At 43.6% G+C, this 26965-nt stretch overlaps 1 protein-coding gene and 1 pseudogene across 1 annotated transcript in view; both read right to left on the bottom strand.

Annotated features, from left to right (window-relative positions):
• Positions 1-1496: 1496 nt before the first annotated feature.
• LOC110291998 (large ribosomal subunit protein eL32 pseudogene) lies at positions 1497-1934 on the bottom strand (annotated as a pseudogene).
• Positions 1935-7476: 5542 nt separating this feature from the next.
• The window catches only part of Cth (cystathionine gamma-lyase), a 34395-nt gene continuing 14906 nt past the window's right edge, over positions 7477-26965 (bottom strand). Inside the window, exons 8-12 of the mRNA XM_021158374.2 lie at positions 25518-25670; positions 24102-24223; positions 22913-22965; positions 10996-11134; positions 7477-8024 (exon numbers count right to left, since the gene is read on the bottom strand). Coding sequence (XP_021014033.1) covers positions 8016-8024; positions 10996-11134; positions 22913-22965; positions 24102-24223; positions 25518-25670 — 476 coding nt within the window. The 3' untranslated portion in view covers positions 7477-8015. The remainder of the gene's footprint in view (positions 8025-10995; positions 11135-22912; positions 22966-24101; positions 24224-25517; positions 25671-26965) is intronic.

Here is a 26965-nt window from a genome sequence, read left to right as displayed (position 1 = left end):
ATATAAAAACTCTCGAGGCTGGCAAATCATGGGCTCTAAAGATATTTCTCCTTAGTGACTGCACTGCTATGTGAATAGATCCAAAATTTTATTTACTACAATGATTTTGGCCCAAGTAATAGTCATTTCAAGTGTAGACACCCATAACAAGACATGTATTTTATATCATTAAAGTAATTGGATGAGGATCGAAATTCTTGGAAAGATTCTACACTGCTTTAGTTTTACCTTAAATACATGTCAAACAGGCACTGAAATCAGTATCTTCACAGAATCAGTGATTATCCTCTGAAGTCACTGCCATTGGTTACTTTTCCTGTAAGACCATAGAGCCTAGGCACCAGACATTGTCTGGGCCGTTATCCACCTTTCAACACTTTTTCGTTCATGTATGGAATACCCAGGCCCCAGGCAGATAGAGGCTTTTCCTCTTTGGCATCCAGGCAGTGATGTTGCCCAGGGCCCTTGTTCCTGGCCTTCTAGAATATGACACAAGAGGAACTTTCCCCAGCAAAATATTGGTAACCAAAGTATACTTGCCTTCACCTGGCTTAATAGTCATTAGCTCCAAGGTTCTCAGGCAAATTTCCAGGTCTATCTCTTAAAAGACCAATGCTGTGATGAATTACCAAATTCCTTCTCACCCCCATTTCCCTGGGTAAGTAGCCCCAAGCAGATATATTCCCAGCACTTGCCAGTCTAAAACAAGGAAGAAATATAGGAGCAGCAATGAAACAAAACTAGTTTCATTCAGTTCTTCTTCTTCTTCTTTTTAATCTTGAGACAGTCTTGCTATATAACCCACACTGGGCTTGGACTTGAGAACTTGAAACTCAACCTCCAACTACTAAGTGCTGTGATTAGCACATGTTCTGCCCAGCTCTTCTGGTGTGTAGTTGCTGCTGTTGTTGCTTTGTGTTGTCTTCGGTGCTAGAGGTGGACCCAGGGCCTTGTGTTTGTTAAACAAGACAAGTTCTCTACCTCGGAGTTACACTGCCAGTCCTCAAGGAAGCAAAATACAGCAGTAAAGTCAATGCTTCACCTCTTCAACTGATTTCCAAATCCTTGCCACATTGCCTGGCTCCCTGACAGTGACTCTTCTCTCCTACAGTGCTTCAAGTTTCGATGATGCTTATGCTTAGATGATGGATGTTCTATTCCAGACTAAAACAAGAGAGGCGGAAGGGAAGCCAAGATTTTAATGATAGCCTACTACTTTATTCAGAGTGGGCATGCACTTACACACACATGCTATGTAGTGAAAGACGATCTTGAATTTCTGATTATCCCGCCCCCATCTCCTAAGTGCTGGAATTAGAGGCATAAGCCACCATGATCAGTCTATGGGAAGCTAGGGATTGAACGGAGGGATTCGTACATTCTAAGCAAGTCCTCCTCGACTGAACTTGTTCTTTAGTCCTCTATATCACAACACACAATTTTTTTTTGCAGCTTTTGTGATTTTTATTTAAACACAAAACATGCACACAAACCATCTATTTATTTTCTTCGCTGAGTAGCCTGGCATTGGGATTGGTGACTCTGATGGCCAGATGTGCTGCTCTTTCTACGATGGCTTTTCGGTTCTTAGAGGACACATTGTGTGCAATCTCAGCACAGTAAGATTTGTCGCACATCAGCAGCACCTCCAGCTCCATGACATTGTGGACCAGGAACTTTCGGGAGCCACTGGGCAGCATGTGCTTGGTTTTCTTGTTGCTCCTTCCTTAACCGATGTTGGGCATCAGGATCTGGCCCTTGAACCTTCTCTGTACCCTATTGTCAATGCCTCTGGGTTTCTGCCAGTTTCACTTAATTTTCACATATCAGTCTGACTGGTGTCTGATGAACTTCTTGGTCCTCCTTTTGACAATCTTGGGCTTCTCCAGAAGCCGGAGGGCAGCCATGATGCCGCAGAACAGATGGCAGCCACCTCGTAGGGAGCGCCGAGGAAGAAGCAACACACATTATTTTTAGCCAGGTAAATGTTAATTCATCATTTACTAATCTTTCATGAATTCTCGGCCATAGACTAAATGTGTGCCTTCAGTGCTATTCCTACCATAGCCTCATATGTTGAAACCCTAATCTCCAATGTAATGGGGCTTGAGGTGGGTCCCTTGGGAAATGGGATTACATAAGATCATGGGGTTGGAGCTACAGTGATGGGGTTAGACATTTCAGGAAAGCTTTTATGTGGATAAAATAGCATCTTGGAAGAGAGGATCAAGGGGAAGAGTCTTGGGATGGAAGATAAAAATTTCTTGAAACATCCAGTGAATTTGATCTAATCATATATTGCATGTCCCTTCATGTCAATATCAGATGAGATTTTTGCAGTTACTAAGAGCAGTGGCAACAAAAGATAAAAGAAAAACTGGCTTCATAAAAGCAAAAGCAAAAGGAGAAGATGAGAGAAAGGGGAAATGAGGGGTGAGGAGGGGAGAGAAGGTAGGAAGGAGAGAAAACAAAAGGGAAAAGAAGAGAGGAAGAGAGGAAGAAGGAGAAGCAGGAAAAAGAGCAAGAAAGAGGAGTAGGAAAAAGTTTGCTTGTGGGACCCACATGTACCAGCAAAGGTCTATGTTTTACGGTGGATCTATGAGAACCTAGTTTTCTACCTCTTGGAGATGTCACCTCTCTGTTAACATCTCAGACATGTGTCCCCTTCAGAGTGGGGAGGTGGCTCTGCTGATATACATCACTTAAGCCGCAGGGGACAAAAATGTGCCTTTTCTGGTAACTCCCATCTTAGTTGACTAAGGTTCAATTAAAGCCATAGTCACAGGCAGGAGGATAACAGGTAGGTTTCTGGTCATCTGTGTTCATTATGAGAGTTCTCCCTCAGACAGAATAAAGTGTTAGGGCATAATATATGTTGCCCAGAGAAGGTTGAATAGACTGTATAAACAGTTCACACTGAAGAGAGGACGGGGCACATTAATTGGTCAACAAAACTACTCTAAGATTTTGGGTATTTTGCCTTTTACAAAGACTATTTGACTTTGAGAATCAAAGCCACAGAGGATTAAATTTTATTTATTTATTTATTTATTTATTTATTTACTTGCAGTACTAGGGATTGAACCCAGGGCCATGCACATACTAAACACATATTCTTCCTCTAAAACCCATCTCAAATGTTTTGTTTTGTTGTGTGTGTGTGTGGGGGGGGGGTGTTTGAGACAGTCTTGCAGTGGGTAAGTGAGTGTCCTGGAGACAGACCACCATTTTTCGGTTTTTTTTGTTGTTGTTGTTGTTTTTGTTTGTTTGTTTGTTTTTTGTTTTTTCGAGACAGGGTTTCTCTGTGTAGTCCTGGCTGTCCTGGAACTCACTTTGTAGACCAGGCTGGCCTCGAACTCAGAAATCCGCCTGCCTCTGCCTCCCGAGTGCTGGGATTAAAGGCGTGCGCCACCACGCCCGGCCGAGACCACCATTTTTCATGGCTGCAGTGGGTGAATCCCCAAAAGGCACAGTCCAGGAGCTTCCTCCCAGGACTGCTTCTTACTGCTGCTGTTGTGCCTTCTCATGTTCGTCATTGCTGTATTCTTCATTGTTCTGACAGGGTGTGATTGGGCAAAGAAAGAACCTGTCTGCCTGTAGTCTGTTGTGATTGATTCCTAGGCATTAGCGCACTCTGTTGGGCAAATTCAACTTACATGAATTAATATTGTTTAGGTAAATTAATGGTTTTACAGAATTGCTTTTTTTTTTTTTAAAGATTTATTTATTTATTATATGTAAGTACACTGTAGCTGTCTTCAGACACTCCAGAAGAGGGCGCCAGATCTCGTTACGGATGGTTGTGAGCCACCATGTGGTTGCTGGGATTTGAACTCTGGACCTTCGGAAGAGCAGTCGGGTGCTCTTACCCACTGAGCCATCTCACCAGCCCCACAGAATTGCTTATTGATTCAAATAATTTTAAGAAGTTAAGACAGTTGATAGAAAGTTTAAAGTTAGAATCAAAAGTAGCCTGTGCCTCTCCCATGCAGAATAGTAATGGCTACATAAAAGGGAGACCAGTAAGCTTTCAGACGTTCACAAGTACATAAAGGGCTCTTAGGAAGGAAAATAGGCTTGGAAAAAATTAATGATCAAAGAAAACATTCACTTAAAGTAAGGTCCAAAGATGAGACCACAGGTGTGCACCATGATAAAGTAAAGCCATGAACATATAAAACAATTCCTTTGAATGTATAATGAGCTTATGGAGTGAAATAGAGATAACAATGCTATGAATTTATAATCAACAATCCTACTGTAACTCCCTCTTATGTAACATCTTTTTTTTTTTTTTTTTTTTTTTTGGTTTTTCGAGACAGGGTTTCTCTGTATAGCCCTGGCTGTCCTGGAACTCACTTTGTAGACCAGGCTGGCCTCGAACTCAGAAATCCACCTGCCTCTGCCTCCCGAGTGCTGGGACTAAAGGCGTGCGCCACCACGCCCGGCGTAACATCTTATCTGTGTTTGAATGAGGTAATTCTTTTTTCTTACATAGAGAACTTTGTCTTAGGAGATATAAAAAGGCTAAGAGAAAAAATAAAGTTGTTGGAGTTTCACCGACAACTGTGTGTGTGTGTCTGTGTGTGTTTGGAGCCTGCTTTGTTCCATCCACCTAATGTGTAAATGATATGTATGTATGTATGTGTGTACTTATGTATGTATGTACATACACATGTGCATGTGTCAAATTGTTGGAGCTTGCTTGTTTAAGGTTGATTGTTGGAACCTGCTTTGTTTCTCTGTGTGTGTTTGTGTATGTAGGACTTTCCCTTTTTCTTTCTCAAGCTGTAAAGAGTTAAAGAGTTCAGAGTTTCTTGATGATCACAGACTAATGGCCCCAGATAAAATTGTTTTGCCTGCTGTTGTCAGTGGGGACCAGCAACAGTTGTTATGCACTGACCCCCATTGCTAACTCCACACTCCATGCTTTCCTCAGTTTACTCTGAATGTCTAAGCTGGCCTTTGATAGTATCCACTTTTAGCCATGACTGGCCTGAAATGTAGTTTGTAGATTAGCTGACCTTGAAGTCACAGAGGTTTGCCTGGTAACACCTGCCTTTTCACAGTATTTTAAAAAACAGATGCAAGAGGTGCCATTTATTCTCTGGCTTTAGAGGAAAAAAATTGTTAAAAGGTATTTTAAATGTAAGTGTGTGTGTGTGTGTGTATAATATGTGTGCCTAGAGACATGTACACATGTATACATCTGGAGACCAGAGATCAACACCAAGTGTCTTCTTCTATTGTTTGGGACAGACCATTTTTTAAAAAAATTATTTTACATATGTGTAGCTGTCCTCAGAACCACCAGAAGAGGGCATCAGATGCCATTACAGATGGTTGTGAGCCTCCATGTGGTTGCTGAGAATTGAACTTAGGACATCTGAAAGAGCAGTCAAGTTCTCTTAACCTCTGAGACATCTATCTCTCCAGCCCAAGGGACCTTTTTTTTGAGACAAGGTCTCCTACTGACCCCATAGTTTGGTAGTGTGGATATGCTGGATGGCTAGCAAATCCCTGGAATCCTCTTGTCTATCTCTCCAGCACTGGGATTGCAGCCAGGCTGACACACTTGGCTTTTTCTTTTTTCTTTTTTCTTTTTTTTTTTTTTTGGTTTTTTTCGAGACAGGGTTTCTCTTTATAACCCTGGCTGTCCTAGAACTCACTCTGTAGACCAGGCTGGCCTTGAACTCAGAAATCTGCCTGTCTCTGCTGCCCAAGTGCTGGGATTAAAGGCATGCGCTACCACAGCCCACACACTTGGCTTTTACATAGGTTGAAGAGACCTGAACACAGATCTTCAAGATTGCTTGGCAAGCCCTTTATCAACTGAGTTGTCTCTCAGCCCCTCAAAACAGGTTTTATGTATAGGGATTAAGAAAGAGGTGCTCCCTAGCCCTCCAGAGACTTGAGGCCCCAGGGGGTGGGGAGGAACCATCCTCTTGGAGATGGGAGGTGGGGGGGGCAAGGGGAAGGGAGGTATGGGATGGGGAGCAGTTGGGTGGGAGGCCCGGGAGGGGGATGAAGACTGGACTGTAAAAAAAGATTAAAGAATAAAAAGAAAGGAAGGGAGGGAGGGAGAGAGAGAGAGAGAGAGAGAGAGAGAGAGAGAGAGAGAGAGAGAGAGAGGTTCACAGAAAGGATAGACATGCCCAAGTGTGGAGGATAGGGCCTTCTCCAGGAAGAGTTGAAGAGGTCTTAACTCTTCTTTTCCCAAAAAGGGAAGTTTGAGTGACATTCCTAGAAATCAGTAAGTTTGCAGCTGGAAGAGAGAAAGGTCTAAGGCAAATTTCATTGTGTTGTAATTCTTGATTCTCAGCCCACATAAAGCTCATTTCTTTCTCATGGGTCTTACATTTCTGTTGCTGTGATAAAACTACATGACCAAAAGCATCCTGGGGAAGAAAGGGTTTGTTTTGCTTACAGTTCCACATCACAGCCCATCATTGGAGGAACTCAGGGCAAGAACTCAAGTTAGGAACCTGGAAGCAGGAAGTGAAGCAGAGGCCAGGAAAGAGTGCTGCTTACTGGCTTGGTCGGCCTGCCCTCTTTTTCAACTCCTACCCATCTACACCTGGTGGCACTGTCCACAGTGAGCTAGGCAATCCCACACCAATTACCAATCAAGAAAATGCATCACAGGCCAGTCTGGAAGGAATGTTATCTCTGTTGAGGTCTCTTCTCCCAGATGACTCTAGCTTGTTTCAATCGACATAAAACTAGCCAGTACCACATCTCCATTAAGTTTCCTTTTTTTTTCTGGCCCTGACTTTTCTTCTAGCTCCTTAAACTCTCCAGAAAAAAAATAAAATTACTTGGGCTGAAAAGAAACATTGTAGCAGAAGGGAGAAATGCATAATATACTATGTATATATTATGTATTATATACCACATCATATATTGTAACCAACACATCTTAGCTATTGCTACTGTTTTAGACAGGCTTGGAGGAACTTGATATTAATGGTCACATCAAGAAGAATTGCTTGTAGTGTGTTAATTAGGACACTATTAGACCTGTGCATGTGTGCCCTTCCAAAAACAATTGCCTTTATCTGTCAGAGCTATTTTGCCTGTGAAGTCTCCTGTGACTCCTCTCACCACTCTGTCCTCTTCCTTCTCTGATGCATTACTGCTCTCTGGCAATGGCTGTCCCCAGTGCTGAAGTGCATTTATTTCAGAGACCACCTCTCCTAGGTGCAAACCGAGGCTCTACTGTTTCATTCAAAATGAAATGCTCTTTGAATTAAACACACCTGTCTTATAGTTCCAAGTCACCAGCCTATGTCTCCCCAGCTATAAGTTGGTGGTGGGGGGGGGGGGATATAATTTGTACCTAATATGCATATGTTAAACTTTAAGGATAAGAATTACTCAGTTACACTTATAAAAATCAATAGAGTTTGGGGCCTCTAGAGCAGCCACTAGAAATGAAAAAGAACCCAGAAACAGCAAAGTAGGATCAGGGCCAGGTACATTTGATAACTAGATTTATTTAAGAAAAATAACAAGTATCAAGTACAACCTTTAATCTCTTGAATTTCACAGTAGGTATTCCAAATATTTGATTTTTGGCTTATGGTAATTATATAATTTTTCAAAAGAAAAAAACCACAGTGGATTTAAGACCATTCATTTAATAATTTAACTTCATAAAACATCAATACTAAATTGTAACATTGTAAACATGATTAAAATATATCATAAGCTACTGAAGAAAGAGGAAAAACAACATGATTCCAAAACAGAACAACTCTTACTTCCTTGGACACAAATATAGCAAAATTACCGAAATGATACTAACAGAACAACCTGTTAGTTAGAAGATAAACAGAAGACAGTCCTTAAGGGAAGATCCATGGAAGGTTACAGCTGTAAACTCATTAGGGCCTTAAAATATTCAGTGCAGTTCTGCATATGCTCCATAATGATCTGTCCAGTTATTCCGAAGATTTGGCCCCTTGGATGCTGCTCCTGATGGCAGCACTGGAATGACAGCTTTGACTCGAACTTTAAGGGTGCTGTGTCAACAGTGTACAGAAAAAGAAAGAATGTCAATGATCTCCACATCATAGCCTGAGACCTGAGAACTCAGTCCAAGATTCGAACATTCACACACGCCAACAAAGTCACACCTTTTTTTTTTTTTTTTTAATTTTGGCAATGAGAATGGAACTGGGATGGCTCTAGATTGAAGATGAAGATGAAGATGTTGCGAGTCAGATGTCCTATACTGTGTAAACCCAAGGTGCTGGAAGGTGCTGCAGATGATGCCAAAAGTGGTCCAGAAGTCTGAATCATTGAATGTACTCAGAGAGGCTGATGTCATGCTAGAAGATGTTGGGTGGCTTGGGGTTCTTGCTTTCTTAGAGGGGTAATAACTGTTGATAAGCTGAAACTAGCCTCAGGGGCCTGTAGGTGGGTCATCTTGTTACTCAGGGACTTGCGTGAGTACGAATCTCTGCTGAGGTCACTCTTTTTAAATATGATGACACCCACCCTTACTACTAGGCACATGCTGGCTGAGAACCACTTAAAAGAAATGCTCAGCACCCTTAATCTTTAGGGAAGTGTAAATCAAAACTACTTTGAGATTTCATTTTACATGATATTGGCCAGTATCAATAAAACAATAACAGCTCATGCTGGAGAGGATGTGGAATAAGGGAAACACTCACCTATAGCTGGTGGGAGCAAACTTACACAGCCAGCATGGAAATCTGTATGGTGGTTTCCCAGAAACTACATTAAGTTAGTTATAGCACTCTTTTTTTTTTTTTTAATTTATTTATTATTATATGTAAGTACACTGTCGCTGTCTTCAGACACTCCAGAAGAGGGCGCCAGATCTCGTCACGGATGGTTGTGAGCCACCATGTGGTTGCTGGGATTTGAACTCTGGACCTTCGGAAGAGCAGTCGGGTGCTCTTACCCACTGAGCCATCTCACCAGCCCAGTTATAGCACTCTTAAAGTCATATACCCAAAGGACAGTCCATCCTACCACAAGATAACTTGCTCCTGCTCAACCGTGTTCATTGAAGCTCTATTCATAACAAGCCAGAGATTGGAAACCACTCAGATGCTCCTCAACAGAAGAATGGGCATAAAGGAAATGGTACATTTACACAACAGGGAATTCCTCAGCAAGTTTTTAAAAAATAAACTTATGAAATTTGAAGGTAAGTGTATGAAACTAGAAAAAAAAAAATCATCCTGAGTAAGGTAACTTAGATCCAGCTATAGTATGTATTCACTTATATGTGGATGTTCAGTGTTGACAAGCAAGTGACAAACTATATAAGCACAGAAGGTAGGTAGAGTGCAAGGGACTAGGGGAAAGGATAGATCTCCATAGGAAGGGGAAACAGAATAAATAATTATGGATTGATGGAGGCTGGGGACTGCAATAGAAGGATCAAAGAGGGAGAGAGAAAGAAGGAGGCAAGGAAACGAATATGAAGAGGAACGGCTAAAATTAAGGGATAGCTGAGAAGTTGTAGAAGTTGTATAGAAACCTAATACAGTAGAAGCTTCCTACAATGCACACACATATGAAGGCAATCTAAATCACCAAATAACAGGGGAGACAGAGCCCCAGCTGAACATCTCTTGTCACCAAACGAAGTTTCAAGTACTGAAAGTGAGTTACATAATTGAGTTCTTGACAAAAAGGATCCCATGAGAACCCCCAAACAACCCAGGCTACTGCCAAGGCTATGGGTAGCTCTTCAGAAACTGACAGTCAGATCCTCTTACTTAACAACTTACTAAACATGGAGAAGTTGAGTTGATGCCTACCTACAGCCTTCACTCCCTACGGATTAGATACTACTGGAAGGTTCTCTGCATGCTGCCAAAGGAGAAAGGTACAAACTCTTCAGTTTATAATGGTGACCTGCCTACAAGGTCCACTGGTCCAATAGAACTTTTACAAAGCTTGTGGGAATAGCCAACCAATATTTGATTTGAGTTAAGGCACACTCCATGAGATGGAACCCAAGCCCAGTGCTGCTTGGGTAGCCAAGAACCTGAGATTAGATAGGGCAGGGACCTAGGAGGAAAACAATTACTATTGTTCTGCTAAAGGAACATAGCATTAAAATGACTGCTAGTGACTTTCTGCTGTACTTGAATACCAGTGTCTTGCTTGGCCATCAGAGAAGTTTCCTCCTGCAGCAGATGGGAACAAATGCAAAGATTCACAGGCAGACAATACACAGAGTGAGAAATACTGGAACATTCAGCCCTAGAAATGGATCTGCTCCATCAACTCTGTCTCCTCAGAGCTCAGGGAACTCTGAGGAAGAGCAGGTAGAAAGAGTATAAGAGCCAGAGGGGATGAAGACACCAAGGAATCATGGTCTTCTACACAACAGGTGCTGGCACACGTATGAACTCACAGAGACTGTGGCAGCATGCACAGGGCCTGCATGGGTCTGTACCAGATGGGGTCCTAGAGCTGAAAGAAGTGGATACACACCCTTATCTCTAAACCCAGAAGCTAGCTCCTTTTGATAGCCACTTGCTAATGGAAAATTAGTTTTCTCCACGAGAGTGTCATTGGGGAAACAAACCACTATTTTTGTTTAACCTTACATGTTATTTGTATATATATTATGCCTTCCAGTTTGAGTGTTTCATGAGATTCTGTTGGCAAATGAGTGTGTTACTGTGTCTATATGCATTTCTAGAGCCTTTTCTCTAGCCGTCTTTCTTTTTTTGGTTGTTTTGTCACATTCTGATTTGTTTCTCTGGATTTGTTTTATTTTACTTTTATTCCTTAGATACCTGCTTACTTTTTAACAAGTGACAAAAAGATCAAATTCATGGGGAGATGGGATGAACTAGAAAGAGTAGGAGATCAGGGAACTGTAACCAGAATATATTATATATATACATATATATATATGTATATATATATACATACATATATATATATATCCATCTTAAATAAAAGAAAAAAGATTACACACACACAACCACAACTTACCGCTGCCTTCAAAGCTTGATCCAGGTCTTCAAGAAGGTCCTGTTCATCCTCTAGACCCACAGAAAGTCGTATCAGTGTGTCACTGATCCCGAGGGTAGCTCTGTCCTTCTCAGGCACAGAGGCATGGGTCATGATTGCTCTGGAAGAAAATGTGAGCAAATTTTACCATTGGATTGTGGCAGTGGAGGCATATTTCTAGCTCAATCTTGGCAGCTATCTTCAGTTCTTTCTGCTCCTATTTTTGTCAAACTTATCTCTTCTTGTTATGATTTTAAATGAAAACTGGGACTTCTTATTGACACTACTTGCATGTCATAAAAATGAGCTGAACACAGCAGTCTGGTACCCAGGCAGGAGAGAGAACATTAACCTGTGGATTTGACCACCTGATGAAATGAGGCTTTGCTGAGACCAAACTGCTCCTAGGATGCTCTTTACAAGAAACATCCTTCTGAGGCAGATTAATGAAAGACAAGCCCAGGCCTCTCTCTACCAGCCAGCAACAGGCAACAGAAATCTTAATACAGAACCCAAGGAAGAAAGGCCTGAAGAATTTTCCAAACTAGAAGCCAATCATCCTCAACAGGTGTAAAATCAGGCTCCTGTTGCATCATGGGAGCCCACTGCATCATGGGAGCCCACTGCATCATGGGAGCCCATTACACCGTGGGAGCCAATTGCATCATGAGGGCTTGTTGCATCATAGGAGCCTACTCCATCACTGTAGGGAGAACCTGGGAGAAATAAGGTGTTCTTATTTTAGAGGATTAAGGAGGCACTGAAGAAAAGCAGACAAACCAACCCAAGAAGTCCAAGCAGGAAGGTTGTGAAAGGTCAAAGGAGGGACTGAGTAGACTGAGTACCATGCAGAAGAGGCTCAGCTCAGTCATACCTAAATCCAATGTGACCTTCAAGTGCACCAACAACCCTCAGACCCATAGAGAAAAGCACTTGAGTTGTCTAAGTAAACAAACAGTATCTTCTTTCGTTGCTCTAAGGAAGTTTTTTTTTAAATTTAATTTTTATGTATGTGTATGTGATTTGTGGGAGGGGCACAGGATGTGTGTGGAGGCTGGAGGACAACTTTGTGGAGTCAGTGCTCTCATTCAACATCCATGTGGGTTCTGGGATTGAGGTCAGGTTGCCAGGCTTATGTAGCCAAGTGCCTATCTGCTGAGCCATCTTCCTGGCCCTCAGAGAAGCTTCCAGGTCGGTTTGGGCTTTGGCAAAAGCAAGGGTTATCTGAGAAGAAAAGATTGACCTGGAGGCAAGCCTATGAGGAACTTTCTTAATGAATGGGCTGGGCCCACCCACAATCATTAATTACGAGGTGTTCCCCCACCACCACCAGGACAAGAGGTCATGTGACATAAGACAAAAAGCTGAGGAAGCCATTAGAGGCAAGTCAATAAGCAATACTCCTCCATGAGCTCTGCATCAGCTCCTGCCTCCGGGTTTCTGTCCTGATTCCCTCAGTGACAGATGTGTGTGTGACCTGAGAGTTGTAAAGGGAAATACAGTCTTCTCATTCCAAGCTGGTTTTGCACATGTATTTCTCACAGCAACAAAAACCCTAAGGCAGGAAGTTTTAGCACACTAACATCATCCTGAAAATGCTCTGCCGCAGCAGGTTCTTTCTTCCCTAAGGGAGGAGGCACAAGACCAAACAATCCCAAGCCTCGGAGAGTATTACTCTTAGGAATGAATAATATTCCACGGCCAACTGATGCCTCGACAGGCAGAGACCATGAACCTGATGGTCTGAATTCCACCTCCAGAATCCACAAAGTTATCCTCTGATCTGCTCATGCATGCCTTGACGCACGTGTCCCCTACCACACCCACATATCGTGCTTGCACAAACAATGGTAACAAAAATTAAGAAAAACATACCCTTGAGGGCTGTAGTGGCACAGGCCTTTAATCTTGGCTCTGAGAGGCAGAAGCAAGCAGATATCTGTGAGCTCAAGGCCTGTCTGGTCTTCATAGTGAGTTCCAGGACTGGCAGAGTTAGGATTCCTTGTCTCAGAACAAGCAAGCAAACAAACAAACACCCCAAAACCAACCAACAAAGTCCTTGCATTCCTTTTCAAGATAACCTGAGCTGAAAGCCTCTTAGCCCTGTGGGGTTTGTGTGAATGGTTGTTGCTGTTTTGGAGACAGGTTCTCCCTGTGAAGCTCTAGCTGCCCTGAACTCACTATGTAGACCAGGTTGGCCTCAAACTCACAGAACCTGTTTCTGCCTCCAGAGTGTAGGGATTAAAGGTTTGCAGTACCAGGTTTACCATTCCTTTTTTTTTTTTTAATTAAAAAAATGTACCATTGATTTTTTTTATAATAAAATAAGATATAATAAGATAAACCAAAAATTAACACAGAATAGGACAAAACAAACAAAGAGAAGGAAAAGAGTCCAAGAGATGACATAGGAAACAGAAACCTACTCATTTGTACACTCAAGGACCCCATAAAAACACTAAACTGGAAGCCATTTTACACACACACACACTCACACACACATGATCTATAGGGTAAAAAGAGAGGGAAAATATATATAAATAAAATAAACAGCCAGGCAGTGGTGGTACACGCCTTTAATCCCAGCACTTGGGAGGCAGAGACAGGCGGATTTCTGAGTTTAAGACCAGCCTGGTCTACAGAGTGAGTTCCAGGGCAGCCAGAGCTATACAGAGACAAGGAGCCTCTAAAGATGCTATTGAACTTTTCTGTTGGCCACCTCCTGCTGGGCATGCCAGCCATTACTTTTTAAATATGTAGAAATGTCATGTAGCTTCTATATTTAAACATTTCATAAGCATCAGTTAAAGTACATAAAGTTAATTAAGGAGTACTAGAAAATCACGCACTCTGAGAGTTCAGAAGGTCAATCTTCATGGACTGAGAACCACTGAGGGGAGACTTTGTCCTACTTGGTCCCAATACAGGAGACAAGACACAAAATCAAAGTAGAGAAAAGAAAAGAGTAGGCAGGGAAGGAGGAGGGGGTAAGAAGGGTGTTGTAAGGAAGAAGACAGGGAGGTAAAGAGAAAGGCAAGGAGAGAGGAAGGGGAAAGGAATGTAACAGATGCCTAAAGCAATTCTAGCAATAGATTTATTTTTATGTTGTAATATGAGCCAGGACATTAACTCAGGCATTCCCCCCCACACACACACACACACACTCTAAGTTGAGATTAAGAAAGAATAATATCAGGGCTGGAGAGATGGCTCAGCAGTTAAGAGCACTGACTGCTCTTCCAGAGGTCCTGAGTTCAATTCTCACCAACTATGTGGTGGCTTACAACCATCTGTAATGGGATCTGATGCCCTCTTCTGGTGTGTCTGAAGAGAGCAATAGTGTACTCTATACATAAAATAAATCAATAAATAAAATCTTAAAAGAAAGAGTAATGTACTGAGTCATTTTATGTCAACTTGACACAAGCTACAGTCATCTGAAAGGAGGGAAACTCAATTGAGAATGTGCCTCTATGAGATCCAATCTGTAAGGCATTTCCTTAATTAGCAACTGATGGAGGAGAACCCAGCCCATTGTGGGTGGTGCCATCCCTGGGCTGGTGGTACTGGGTTCTATAAGAAAGCAGGCTGAGCAAGCCAGGAGGAGCAAGCCAGGAGGAGCAAGCCAGCACCCTCCAAGGCTTCTACATCAGTCCCTGCCTCCAGGTTCCTGCTCTGTTTGATTTCCTATCCTGACTTCCTTTAGGGATGGACTACGATGTGGAAGTGTTACCCATACAAACCTCCTTTCCAACTTGCTTTTGGTCATGGTGTTCCATTGCAGCAATAGAAACACTGACTAAGATCCTAACACTGTGCATAGTGTTTCTAAGGCAACAGAGTTAACATACGGTATCTGGCTGGGTGGCTAACTCAGTATGCAGACTCTGCTTCCTCTCCTGCACACTGCAGAGCTCCTCCAGTCACAACAGCGCTGGAAGGCCCAGAAAAAAAGGGTGATCAAGCAGTCAAGCCCCAACCTAAATTTACGTATCCATACTCTTAAACCCAATCCCTAATAAATCAGGAAACATCTATTTAAGGAGAAAACCTTAAAGCAATAAACATCGTCTTCTGTGAGGAGCAAACTGATTGCATGTGAGTATGCCCTTTTGTGCATGCACACCCTCTCTCAGGCATCTTCCTGAAAACTGGGGAAGAGCCATGCCATCTGGTGTACTTCAAACCTGACTTAGATCTATTTCTTTACATTTCTTACTCTCCTTACAATTGTAAATGGGAAATATGTCTATATGCTTGGAAGCACTTTAACACTGAGCTTCCGGAGACAACAGTCATTGATGAATGTGTACAAAACTAACACAAAAACATCCCATGAGTGCTAAGTATGGTGCGAGCCAAGCATTTGGAGTTAGATACAAAATGGTCAGTAATTTAATGTCATCCCTGGCTGCAGGACCCACCTTAAAAAAAAATCTAAAAACAAACAAATTAACCAAAATCATGTTCATTGATAACACGTAAACACTAAAAAGCAATGATGTCATATTCCTTTGGTCACAGCTGTAATAAACAGTCATATTGCTTGGGACTCTAGCAGGACAGGACAGCCGTCAGCAGTAACCACTGCCCTACTATTAATCTCATCCTATAGATGCAGACTTGCTGCAGGAGTTGGCATAATGTATCAGAGATCACTGCAATGTTACATGCACACACACTGGAGGCCAAGGTCCACCTCAGTCGATCTCCAACAATGAATCTGGAGTAGTGGGAGCCATGGCAAGCAAGCAAGCTTCCTGGAGACAGCCCACCATTTTTCATGGCTGTAGTGGGTGAATCCCCAAAAGGCATAGCCCCAGGAGCTTCCTCCCAGGTCTGTTCCTTACTCCTTTTGCTCCTTCTCATGTTTGTCATTGCCATATTCCTCATTGTTTTGACATGGTGTGATTGGGCAAAGAAAGACCCTGTCTGCCTATAGTCTGTTATGATTGATTCCTGGGCATTAGCCCACTCTATTGGGCAAATTTCCTGCAGTTCAATAGGAAGATGAACTTTCATGAAAAAATGCTGTTTAGATGATTGTCTAATTTCTGATACTAATTTTATAGAACTCCCAAATTGACTCAAGTAATTTTAAGCTCCCTGTAGAATAAAAAGCTACAAAGAGTTTTGTGTCATGAGCTAATTGTACTAGGAAAAGAAAATAGGCCTGGAACAAATTTACAGTCAAGGAAAACATTCCTTCTAGATTAGGAATTGTGGAGCGCCGCTATCTCGTAAACATCCTGTGCTGAGTCATTTCCTCAGTACTATCTCGTAAACATCCTGTGCTGAGTCATTTCCTCAGTACTATCTCGTAAACATCCTGTGCTGAGTCATTTCCTCAATAACAACTCGTAAACATCCTGTGCTGGAAATCCCCGCCCCGGGCAGCTCCGCCTCAGGGATGGGGCAATCAGTGTTGAGCCAATCATGGCTTGCCACGTCCGAGGCAGGGAGAATTTCTTATAAAAGGGAGGGGCTCGGATTGCCTGGGGTCTCCGGTTGTGAAGCTTATGCTCTCCCTCTCAAGACGCATAAAGCTTGCTGCAGAAGAACCCTATCGTGTGTGGTGTCCTCATTCGCGGGCGATTCAGAGAACACTCACATCTGGTGCCGAAATCCCGGGAAAACGAAGAACAGAAGAACATCGCGAGCACCGTCGGAGATCCCTCGGTGACGGGGAGGGTCCAGAACTGCAGGAACTACGTCTCGGAAAGGTATGCCTGAATTTTACCTGACCCTTTCACACTCCCTTCAACTAACTGGGCCGTGGGAGGGATTGCCCGAGGCTTTAATCATCGTCCTCGTGGCCTTGGTTGTATGGTTCCTAGCCCTCTTCTTTTGTGAACATAGAAGGTTGTGTTAAATTGAAGTTCTTAATTGCAGTCTCCTTTAGAGTATCATGGGGGCTTCTCAATCAGTACAAACTTCATTAAAAGAACTTCTCAAAAGAAGGGACCTGAAGCTTGGGGATAGAGTTCTTCGCCGCTTTGTTGAGGAAGTTGATCGAGTAGCTCCCTGGTATGCGGTGTCAGGATCTCTGACACTGCCGTCATGGAATAAGCTAGGCAACGATCTAGAAACCTGTTCAGACCTCAGGTTGGGAGTTAAGGCCATATGGAAACTAGTTAAGAGTTGTCTTGAAGATGAGGCCTGTGAGGAGGAGCGAAAGAAAGGGCAAAAGGTTTTAGAAGCTATGCAGGAAGGTATGTCAGAATCCGAGCGTAGTGAGAGGATGGGTGTGCGCACAAAAACCGTAAAAAAGGCAAAAAAGGGAAGTGAAAAAGGACCTCCCGGGAGAAACAGAAAGGGAGAGAAGGGGAGCAGCAGGCCCGGGTTATATCCGACCCGAGAACTGGCTGCCCTCCACCTAAGAGATACCTCGGATTCTTCTGAAACCGAGGATAGTAAACTGACCTCGGAGGAAGAGGGCGAGTTAGAAGAAGAAGCAGTTAGATCTAAAGGAGAAAGGTATCACCCAGATGAAGGCGGGCGACCTAAGTCAAGTAAGCCTGCGACCGGTGTCTTCTTTAAGGATAGGAGATTGTTGGCTGCCGCCATTCCCTCCGCTCCCCCACCTTATGAGGCCCGGTCATCCACAACTTCCTTTTTTCCCCAAAAGATCCTCCGCAAGCTACAATTAGCGTTTCCTGTTTATGAACAGGAAGGGGGGAGAATCTACGCTCCTGTAGACTATAGTCAGATAAAAGATCTTGCAGAATCAGTAAGAAAATATGGTCCCAATGCTAATTTTACTATTATGATTCTTGAAAGAATGGCACAAACTGCCATGACACCTAGTGATTGGCAAATGGTGGTTAAGGCCGCCTTGCCTACCATGGGACAATACATAGAATGGAAAGCCTTGTGGCATGAGGCAGCCCAGTCCCAGGCCAGGGCCAACGCAATAGCCCTTACGCAAGAGCAGCGGGATTGGACATTTGACCTTTTAACAGGCCAAGGCCCGTGGGCCGCAGATCAAATTAATTACCATTGGGGGGCGTACGCCCAGATTTCCAGCACAGCCATACGGGCCTGGAAGTCACTTAATCACAAGGGAGAAACCACCAATCAGCTTACAAAAATTGTTCAAGGGCCCCAGGAGCCCTTTGCCGACTTCGTCGCACGCATGGTGGAGGCGGCAGGAAAAATCTTTGGGGACCCAGAGGGGATAGGACCCTTTATTGAGCAACTGATTTTTGAACAAGCCACCCAGGAATGCAGGAATGCCATTGCTCCTAGAAAATCAAAAGGGTTGCAAGAATGGCTAAGAGTGTGTAGAGAGCTTGGAGGTCCACTTAGCAATACTGGCCTCGCGGCCGCCATCATGTTAGCACAAAAGCATCCTCCACAAAAGAAGACCGGTGAACGGACCTGTTTTAATTGTGGTAAGCCTGGACATTTCAAAAGAGATTGCAAAGCCCCAGACAAGAAAGGGGGGGTCTTGACCCTCTGCACGAGGTGTGGTAAAGGGTACCACAGAGCAGATCAATGTTGCTCAGTGCGAGATATACAGGGAAGGCTTTTGCCTCCATTAAATGTTCCTGCTCCCAATGTGTCAAAAAACGGGTCACTGGGCCCACGGTCCCAGGGCCCTCAAAGATATGGGAACCGGTTTGTCAGAACCTCCGGGATGGCGGAAGAAGCGACCCAGGAAGACCCACAAGGGTGGACCTGCGCGCCGCCTCCGACCTCCTACTAATGCCCCAAATGAGTATCCAACCAGTACCTATAGAGCCAATGTCACCTTTGCCCCCTGGGACCATGGGCCTTATCCTCGGACGAGGATCACTCACCTTACGGGGCCTAGTGGTCCATCCTGGGGTTGTTGACCATCTACACTCCCCCGAAATACAGGTCTTATGTTCCAGCCCCAGGGGCGTGTTTTCCATCAGTGCAGGAGATAGGATAGCTCAATTGCTGCTCCTCCCCGACACCCTCTGGGAGGGCTCCCCAGGCCCCAGTCCCAAAACGATGGGGTCGTCAGGAACTGATTCAGCCTACCTTGTTGTATCCCTGAATGAAAGGCCCAAACTCTGCCTCGAAGTAAATGGAAAAAGGTTTGAAGGTATTCTTGATACCGGGGCAGACAAAAGCATTATATCCACGCACTGGTGGCCAAAAGCTTGGCCCACTACAAAATCGTCCCACTCTCTACAAGGTCTGGGATATCATTCATGCCCTGCCATAAGCTCAATGAGTTTGACCTGGAAGGCTCCTGAGGGACAAAAGGGTAAATTCGAACCTTATGTGCTCCCGCTCCCAGTAAACCTTTGGGGGAGAGACATTATGCAACATTTGGGCCTAACCCTGTCCAATGAAAAAATCGTGTCGGAGGAAGGGTTGAACAAGGCAAAAAACATGATGCTATAATTTCACATATGCCGCTAATCTTTCTAAGAGTTTGTCCCAACAGCTGCTATATAATTGGACGTCTGATTTTGATCAAACCCTCCAGAAACTTAGATTGGCCATCGTCTAAATCAATTCCACCAGACTTGACCTCTCCTTGACCGAAGGCTTTTCGTCATGGATTTCTTCTGCTGTTTCTTATTTTAAGGAATGGGTGGGGGTGGGTTTGTTTGGAATTCTCCTTTGCTTCGGATCGGTATCTAGCTTATGGTTAATTTGCAAATTATATAAGAAAAATAATAGAGACAAAATCATGATATCCCAGGCGCTTGCTGCCTTGGAGCAGGGGCAATCTGCACAGGTATGGTTGGCGGCGCTTAAACAAAATCGATTTGCACCACTGGTCGCTGGCTGCCCGCGCTTTAGCGGGTGAGCTTCAGCAGCCCTAGAGGATTGTAGAGCAATGCATCGCACAGGTGGTCCCCCCGTCCCACCTGGGGAATATGCCGTCTAGTGGGGGTTTCCTGCCCTAGTCTTCCCCTCCTCGAAAAAATGGCAGAGGGACAGGTCGGAGCAACTTCGGGTCCCACTCAAGCCTAGTTGTTGCTTGCGGACATAGTTCTTACATCTCTGAGTAAGAGGATTCGGCCAATGTTCCCGTCCTCTCATACTGGGTGTCCAGTTGGTTTTATTAGACAAAAAAGGGGGAGATGTGGAGCGCCGCTATCTCGTAAACATCCTGTGCTGAGTCATTTCCTCAGTACTATCTCGTAAACATCCTGTGCTGAGTCATTTCCTCAGTACTATCTCGTAAACATCCTGTGCTGAGTCATTTCCTCAATAACAACTCGTAAACATCCTGTGCTGGAAATCCCCGCCCCGGGCAGCTCCGCCTCAGGGATGGGGCAATCAGTGTTGAGCCAATCATGGCTTGCCACGTCCGAGGCAGGGAGAATTTCTTATAAAAGGGAGGGGCTCGGATTGCCTGGGGTCTCCGGTTGTGAAGCTTATGCTCTCCCTCTCAAGACGCATAAAGCTTGCTGCAGAAGAACCCTATCGTGTGTGGTGTCCTCATTCGCGGGCGATTCAGAGAACACTCACAAGGAATGAGGCCACTAATCTTTAACTAAAGGTCATAAACTGAGAATGGGCAATTTATTATAGATGCAAGGACAGAAAATAAGTGATTGACTAGTTTATCTATATAAGACTTCAAAATAATAAGACATAAAACAGACAATTTGTCTCTTGACAAAAACCTTGCTAACTTATGACAAAAACTATTGTTATAAACTTATAATGAATTCATGGAGCTAAGAATGTTTAGTCAGATATGACACTTAATGGAAAGGCATGTACACAACTATGCTCTAATCTATGACATGAACTATTGCTTTAAACTTACTATAAACTTATGGAACGTAAAAGTGTTTAGAAGACCATGTAGTCAATTATCCTGCTGTAACAATTCTACCTGACAATTGCTTTTATAGCCATTACATAACTTTTTATGTTGAGAACTTTTGCATGAGAAGGTAAAAAGCCTGAAGGAAATAGAAATGGAGCCTTTTTTTTTAACCAGATTTTGTGTGTGTGTGTGTGTGTGTGTGTCTATGATGATTCTTTTTCTTTCCCTTTCTCTCTTGTAGGCCCCTAAAGAGTTAAAAAGATTCTCTAATAGAGAAGTGCCAGCCCAAGTAATTAAGTTTCTTTTCCTAATCCCCTGCTGTTATCAGCAGGAGTTAACTGCCAGCAGATATCAACTCTGGCCCCAGAAGAGCCAAAGAGAGCCAGGAGCTAACAGCTTTTGATCTGTCTGACACTACATCCCACCTCAGTTTATCTGAGTGTCAAAGTCAATTTTTGACATTGTGGAGCTCACTGATGCCACTTCACTGGTTAACCAGCAAGGCTTTAGCATCTTCCTCTCTCCTTCCCCCCAGCACTGGGATTACAGGCATGCCCCACCATGTCCAGCTTTTTACATGGCTACCAGGAGGCCAAGTTTAAGTCCTTGTGCTTCTGTTGCAAGCACTTGACCTCCTGACCCATTGCCCCAGTCCCAACCCATACTATATCTGACACAAAGCCTCAGGAATGAATTTGCTGTGTATTCCTGAACTTACCAGCCTAGCTTGCTGGGTCTGTCACCCTGTCTATAATACAAGCTTATGGGTGCTTCTTCTCTAAAATCCTCTGGCTAATACCTGGGTTATGGAGGCTGTGGAATGTCAGGTAAGTTTGGGTATATCTACTCAGAGAGTACATCATCATCAAGGACAACATACTAAGAAGATAAGTGGGTTTACAGTATAGTCAGGCCCTCCTCTGATCATATTGGGCACAGGACATATTTTCTAGTCTCCAGGGAACCTTGACAGCTTTTCTGGGATAAAGTTTCCAACCTCTCTTCCAAGGCCCAATGGGGAGAATGGCAACATAGTTACTTCTCTCTCTGGCAGGACTGGGAAAGAGGCAGCATTTGAGAAGGGCATTGCTCCCTCCTTTACCTTGTCCCCACAGGCTTATGACTTAGGAGATGGCACATGCCTGTGGTCCCCACCCTCTGCTGAGGTGTGTGAATGAACAGAGTCTAGCTGTGAATAAAAATCTGGAAGGAGTCTGTGTCTATAGAGACTGATGGACTGATTGAAATTCAGTACTGTGGAAGAATTGGAATTCTGTAGGATCAGAGGCTATTTACTTTATCTTGGGCTAGTGTTAGCCTTCTGGAATAGCAATTCCTTACCCCACTCTGTATCTGAACATCTTGTGATGGTAATAAATAAGACCTCTTAGAAGCTATTAAGTTAGCAGAATACTAGCTTCCAACAATCCAAGACTAAGAGTCTCATCAATACCGTTTTGGGACTATAAATTGGCTCTCACCATCTCATTGTACCAAACAATGTATCTTAAACTTGTCTTGATTTATAACTTTTTTCGTTCTGTAAAACTATAAAAACCCTGTGTGATGGGTTGTATATTTTTGGACCAGGGAGTGGCACCATTTGGAGGTGTGACCTGGTTGGAGTAGGTGTTTCACTGTGGGTTTGGGCTTAATACTCTCACCCCAGGTGCCTGAAAGTCAGTCTTCCACTAGAAGCCTTTGGATGAAGACATAGAACTCTCAGCTCTTCCTGCACCATGCCTGCCTAGATGCTGCCATGCTCCCACCTTGATGATAATGGACTGAACCTCTGAACCTGTAAGCCAGCCCCAATTAAATGTTATTTTTTATAAGACTTGCCTCGGTCATGGTGTCTGTCCACAGCAGTAAAACCCTGACTAAGACACCCTGTAAAACTGATTCCACATTGGAACATGGAATTTGTGTTAACTTAATCTGGGTTCCTGGGTCTGTGGTCTTACTCCCTTGAAGATGAGAGCTGTGGTTTTATGTCAATGAGTGAGAGAGACACTCAGCCCAATGCAACAGCTTAGCAGGAGACAAAGAAATCAAGGTAAAACAATCAACAATTAAAAGTAAAGATTAGATAAGTGAGATGCAAAAATAACAGAGAAACAGGAGAATACTTACGGAAGCTCAGCCAGACTCTCATATCCTCCCAGGCTCTCCGCCAGAGTAAACAACTAGCAAAGAAAACAGAAATTTAGAACAGCTGATAATGGTGCTAAAATCTGAAAATGAATGCTTCTGATGAAAGGATGAAGAGTGATAGTAACTATGAATAAATCAAGAATCAGGCAAGATAATAAGAAAAAAGTCATATTAAAGTTTAAGACATGAAAAGCTGCTTGTCAGCCGGGCGTGGTGGCGCACGCCTTTAATCCCAGCACTTGGGAGGCAGAGGCAGGTGGATTTCTGAGTTCGAGGCCAGCCTGGTCTACAAAGTGAGTTCCAGGACAGCCAGGGCTATACAGAGAAACCCTGTCTCGAAAAACCAAAAAAAAAAAAAAAAAAAAAAAAAAAAAAAAAAAAAAAGCTGCTTGCCTTTGAAGCCTGGGGCTGTCATTCTAGCACTCAGGAGACAGAGCGGGAGGATCTCTGTGAGGTCAAGGCCAGCCTAAACAACCTAGTAAGACCTTATCTCTGTGAACTTTACAAGGTGAGGGCCGTAGCTCAGTGAAGGTGTGCTTGCCTGACATGTCCAAGATCCTGAGTTTCATCTCAGCACTACAGAATCAATGAATCAACAATAAACTGACCAAAGTCAGTCTCCTCCATCACCCTAGTTTAGACAATAGCTAAAAAATCTGCAGGTATCAAACATGCTTAAGACAGATGTTGGCCACATGGATACTGACAGGAGAGTTGGTCCCTTCAGACACCAGAACTATACCCTGAGTGATCTGCCTGGTCTGGGTGAGGCTGGTTCTACTAAAGCTCATGGATCAGAGCTGAGGTCCTCAGTGTGGTACACCTTTAAGAAGCAGGGCTTGGGGCACAAGCCTGCCCCTATGTGCCAATGGCCTCCCTGACTGGTGACTGCTCTCACTCCCACACATGACGCCATTTGCCACCAGAACTTAAGGAGGGGACCACCTAACTCTGAACTTATGCTTTTGGTCTTAAACAGTCAGTGAAGTAAACTTTTATTTATAAAATAGCCTGTCTCTGGCATTTTGTGATAGAAACGAAAAACGGGCTAATCTATTCAGTGTTGGCAAGCACTTATGGCGAGCAATAAGGACTAAGACTGTGTTTCAGCGCCATAAAACTTACTCCAGAAAGGAAGTCTTGGAGGAGAATCCAATCTTGAACTCACCTTTAGATTTTTGAGGAAGGCCTTAGCATGCTGCAGAGCACCCTTGATGTAGAAACTGACCATCCCTGGGCAGCCTGAGCACTGGCGTTTGGCCAGCTCATGCTGCGGGTGAGAGGGTAGCCCTGCAACCACAGAACACAAGAGAAGTTTCATTCTAGAGCCACATATACAACTTCAAGGGAGCAAGGTCACTGACCCCTAAATCTGCTGCAAGTATGCCTGACAACGGGGTTGTGCAAGTCTTTCTCTCCTGTCAAGCATTTCAGACATCTCTTCTACTCCTCCCATGCCCCGACCACGTCTCTTCTCTTGACTCCATCAGCCTGTGCTCTCTTCATTCAGGATCTCTGCAGGTACGGGACTCCCTGGTTAACTGCACCCTTCTGCAATTCCTTAATGTATTTTAGGAACAAGGCTATCTTCGTTAGTGAAAACGCATTTATTTTATTAATATTGCATTCATATTCCTACAGAAAATCCAAGCCCAACAGTTGTTGGATACCTCTGGAAATACTTGACCATGAACATTTAACAAGTGCTATCCACTGCCTGGGGCATAGAGCCCTTCTCTTTCCCTGTATCCAAAATATACTCCAGCAAGCAGTGTTTACCAAATAAATAGCAGTGAGAGATTCGAGCTCATATACATATCTAGTATGGCTTGCCCAATTTCCTTGAAGACAAAAATCGTAAGTACTGTACTCATGATCCATCCTGTAGCCACAAGATCTAAGAACAAGGCTGCATAAGCAAGCCCATGGCAGCTTACCTGCTAACATAAACTCAAAGGGAAACAATGAGCCTAGGAATCTACCCGAAAAGGCTGGTGAACTGAAAAGAGTTTGGGGAGAATTCTGGTATATCGTCTCAGTGGGACAAACTTAAATCAGACTATAGTAAGAGCTAGTGTTCAACAAGTGACTGGCAGGGCCATCAGCCAATTAACCAGAATTATCCTGTGATGGGGTCTACACAAGCCTCAGATGCAGAGGCATCTCACATGTGAAGCTGGTCTTAACACCTGACATTCATTGCCTTCAGGCCAACATCTTGTCTATCCACGCCCCACCATGCTCATTCCAGAGCCTGACAGAAAGTGACAATAGGGCTGGTGAGATGGCTCAGTGGGTAAGAACACCCGACTGCTCTTCCGAAGGTCCAGAGTTCAAATCCCAGCAACCACATGGTGGCTCACAACCATCCGTAACGAGATCTGGCGCCCTCTTCTGGAGTGTCTGAAGACAGCTACAGTGTACTTACATATAAATAAATAAATCTTTAAAAAAAAAAAAAAAAGAAAGTGACAATAACCAATGAACAATGTAAAATTACACGAAAAAAGAAACTAACAAAAGATGAATGACCCATATAAAGTCTTAACCTAAACAGAGCTGCCTAGAACTGAGGTTGACATACCAGGATAAACAACCTTTTCTACCCGGGGATTGGACTCCAGGAAATGAGCCACCGCCATCCCATTCTTGAAATGTTTCTCCATCCGGACCTGCAGTGTCTTCAGGCCTCGGCAGCAGAGGTAACAATCAAAAGGAGAAGGAACTGCCCCAAGTGCTAGAAAGCAAACAAAACTTGGATTAGCTTGGAGGTACCATGGGACTTAAGGAATCCTCTGGTTCCTCTTTTTTAATAGAGTGGCTCAGAAAAATCTATCTATGAAACTCAACGTTTGTGTTTTAGGAAGGAGTTGCTATGTTGAACTGGAAGCACAGAATGGAACCAACAGTGCACTGAGAGAAATATGCGTTAACGCAGAGAAATGGAAACCAAGGTTAAGCTTTCAGCAGATGGTCCTTTATGATTCAGTGATGAGACCCTCTGCATAGTGTGGGCCTCACATCTTTGAGATATGCCACTGCTCTTTATGATTTAATGATGTGACACATCAGCTAATGTGGGTTCTCATATCTGTGAAACGCATAACAGGGAAAAATCTGCAGCGTGCTCATGATTATTGCTATACAATCTACTAATAGTATAGCTTATTTCTGCTCTTAAAGATTTTATTTTTATTTGTGAGTGTGGGTGCAGTGCCTACAGAGGCCAGGAGAGAGTCAGATCCCCAGAGCTGGAGTTACTGGTGCTTGTGAGCCTGATGTGGTACTGGGAACTGAACTGAGGTTCTCTGCAAAGAGCAGCTCCAGCTTTTAGCTGCTGAGTTATCTAATTTCTACTTATTTATCAAGCAGTCAGTCAATTACCCTCCGAAACCCCTTTGCTTTACTTTGAGTGATTTCTAGAAGAGTATTTTAATTTGAAACATGTCTGTCTCTTATCAGCTAGAGTATGGTGATCACCTATACTCAAGGTAAACTGAATAAACTACCAAGAAAGGTATATAATGTACACAACGATGTTAGGATGTAAGGTGTATGCTTAGGTCTTGAGTGCTACTCAAACCTAACCACCACTCCAGGTACTTATGTACATGAACTAACATTTCAATGTTTACAATAGTACTCTGGCTGGTGTTGGAACTCACTTTGTAAACCAGGCTAGCCTCAGATTCACAGAGATCTTTTCTGCCTATCAAGTATTAGGTGTAACTATGTTTTTATAACTTTTTCTCTATACCTAAATGTATTACAGTATTTTGTGGAAGGGCAAATATCAAGTGTAGTCTCTGATGGCATAACATGAATCCAGACTTAGAAGGCTGTAGAGATGGCCCAGTGCCCAAGAGTGCTTACTGTACAGGAACAAGTGCCTATGTTGGGATCACTGTACCCAAGTAGAAAGCTGGACCTGGCTATGTGCACCTGTAATGATAATGCTGTGCTGGGCAGAGACATGAGGATCACTGGGGCTTAGGTGCAGGTTTAAGGAGTGACCCTGTCTCAAAGGACTAA

This window comes from Mus caroli, unplaced genomic scaffold (genome assembly GCF_978045245.1).
Source record: "Mus caroli unplaced genomic scaffold, Mus_caroli_1 scaffold_3, whole genome shotgun sequence".
Lineage (NCBI taxonomy): Eukaryota > Metazoa > Chordata > Mammalia > Rodentia > Muridae > Mus > Mus caroli.
This window is presented reverse-complemented; position numbering and strand designations above follow the sequence as displayed.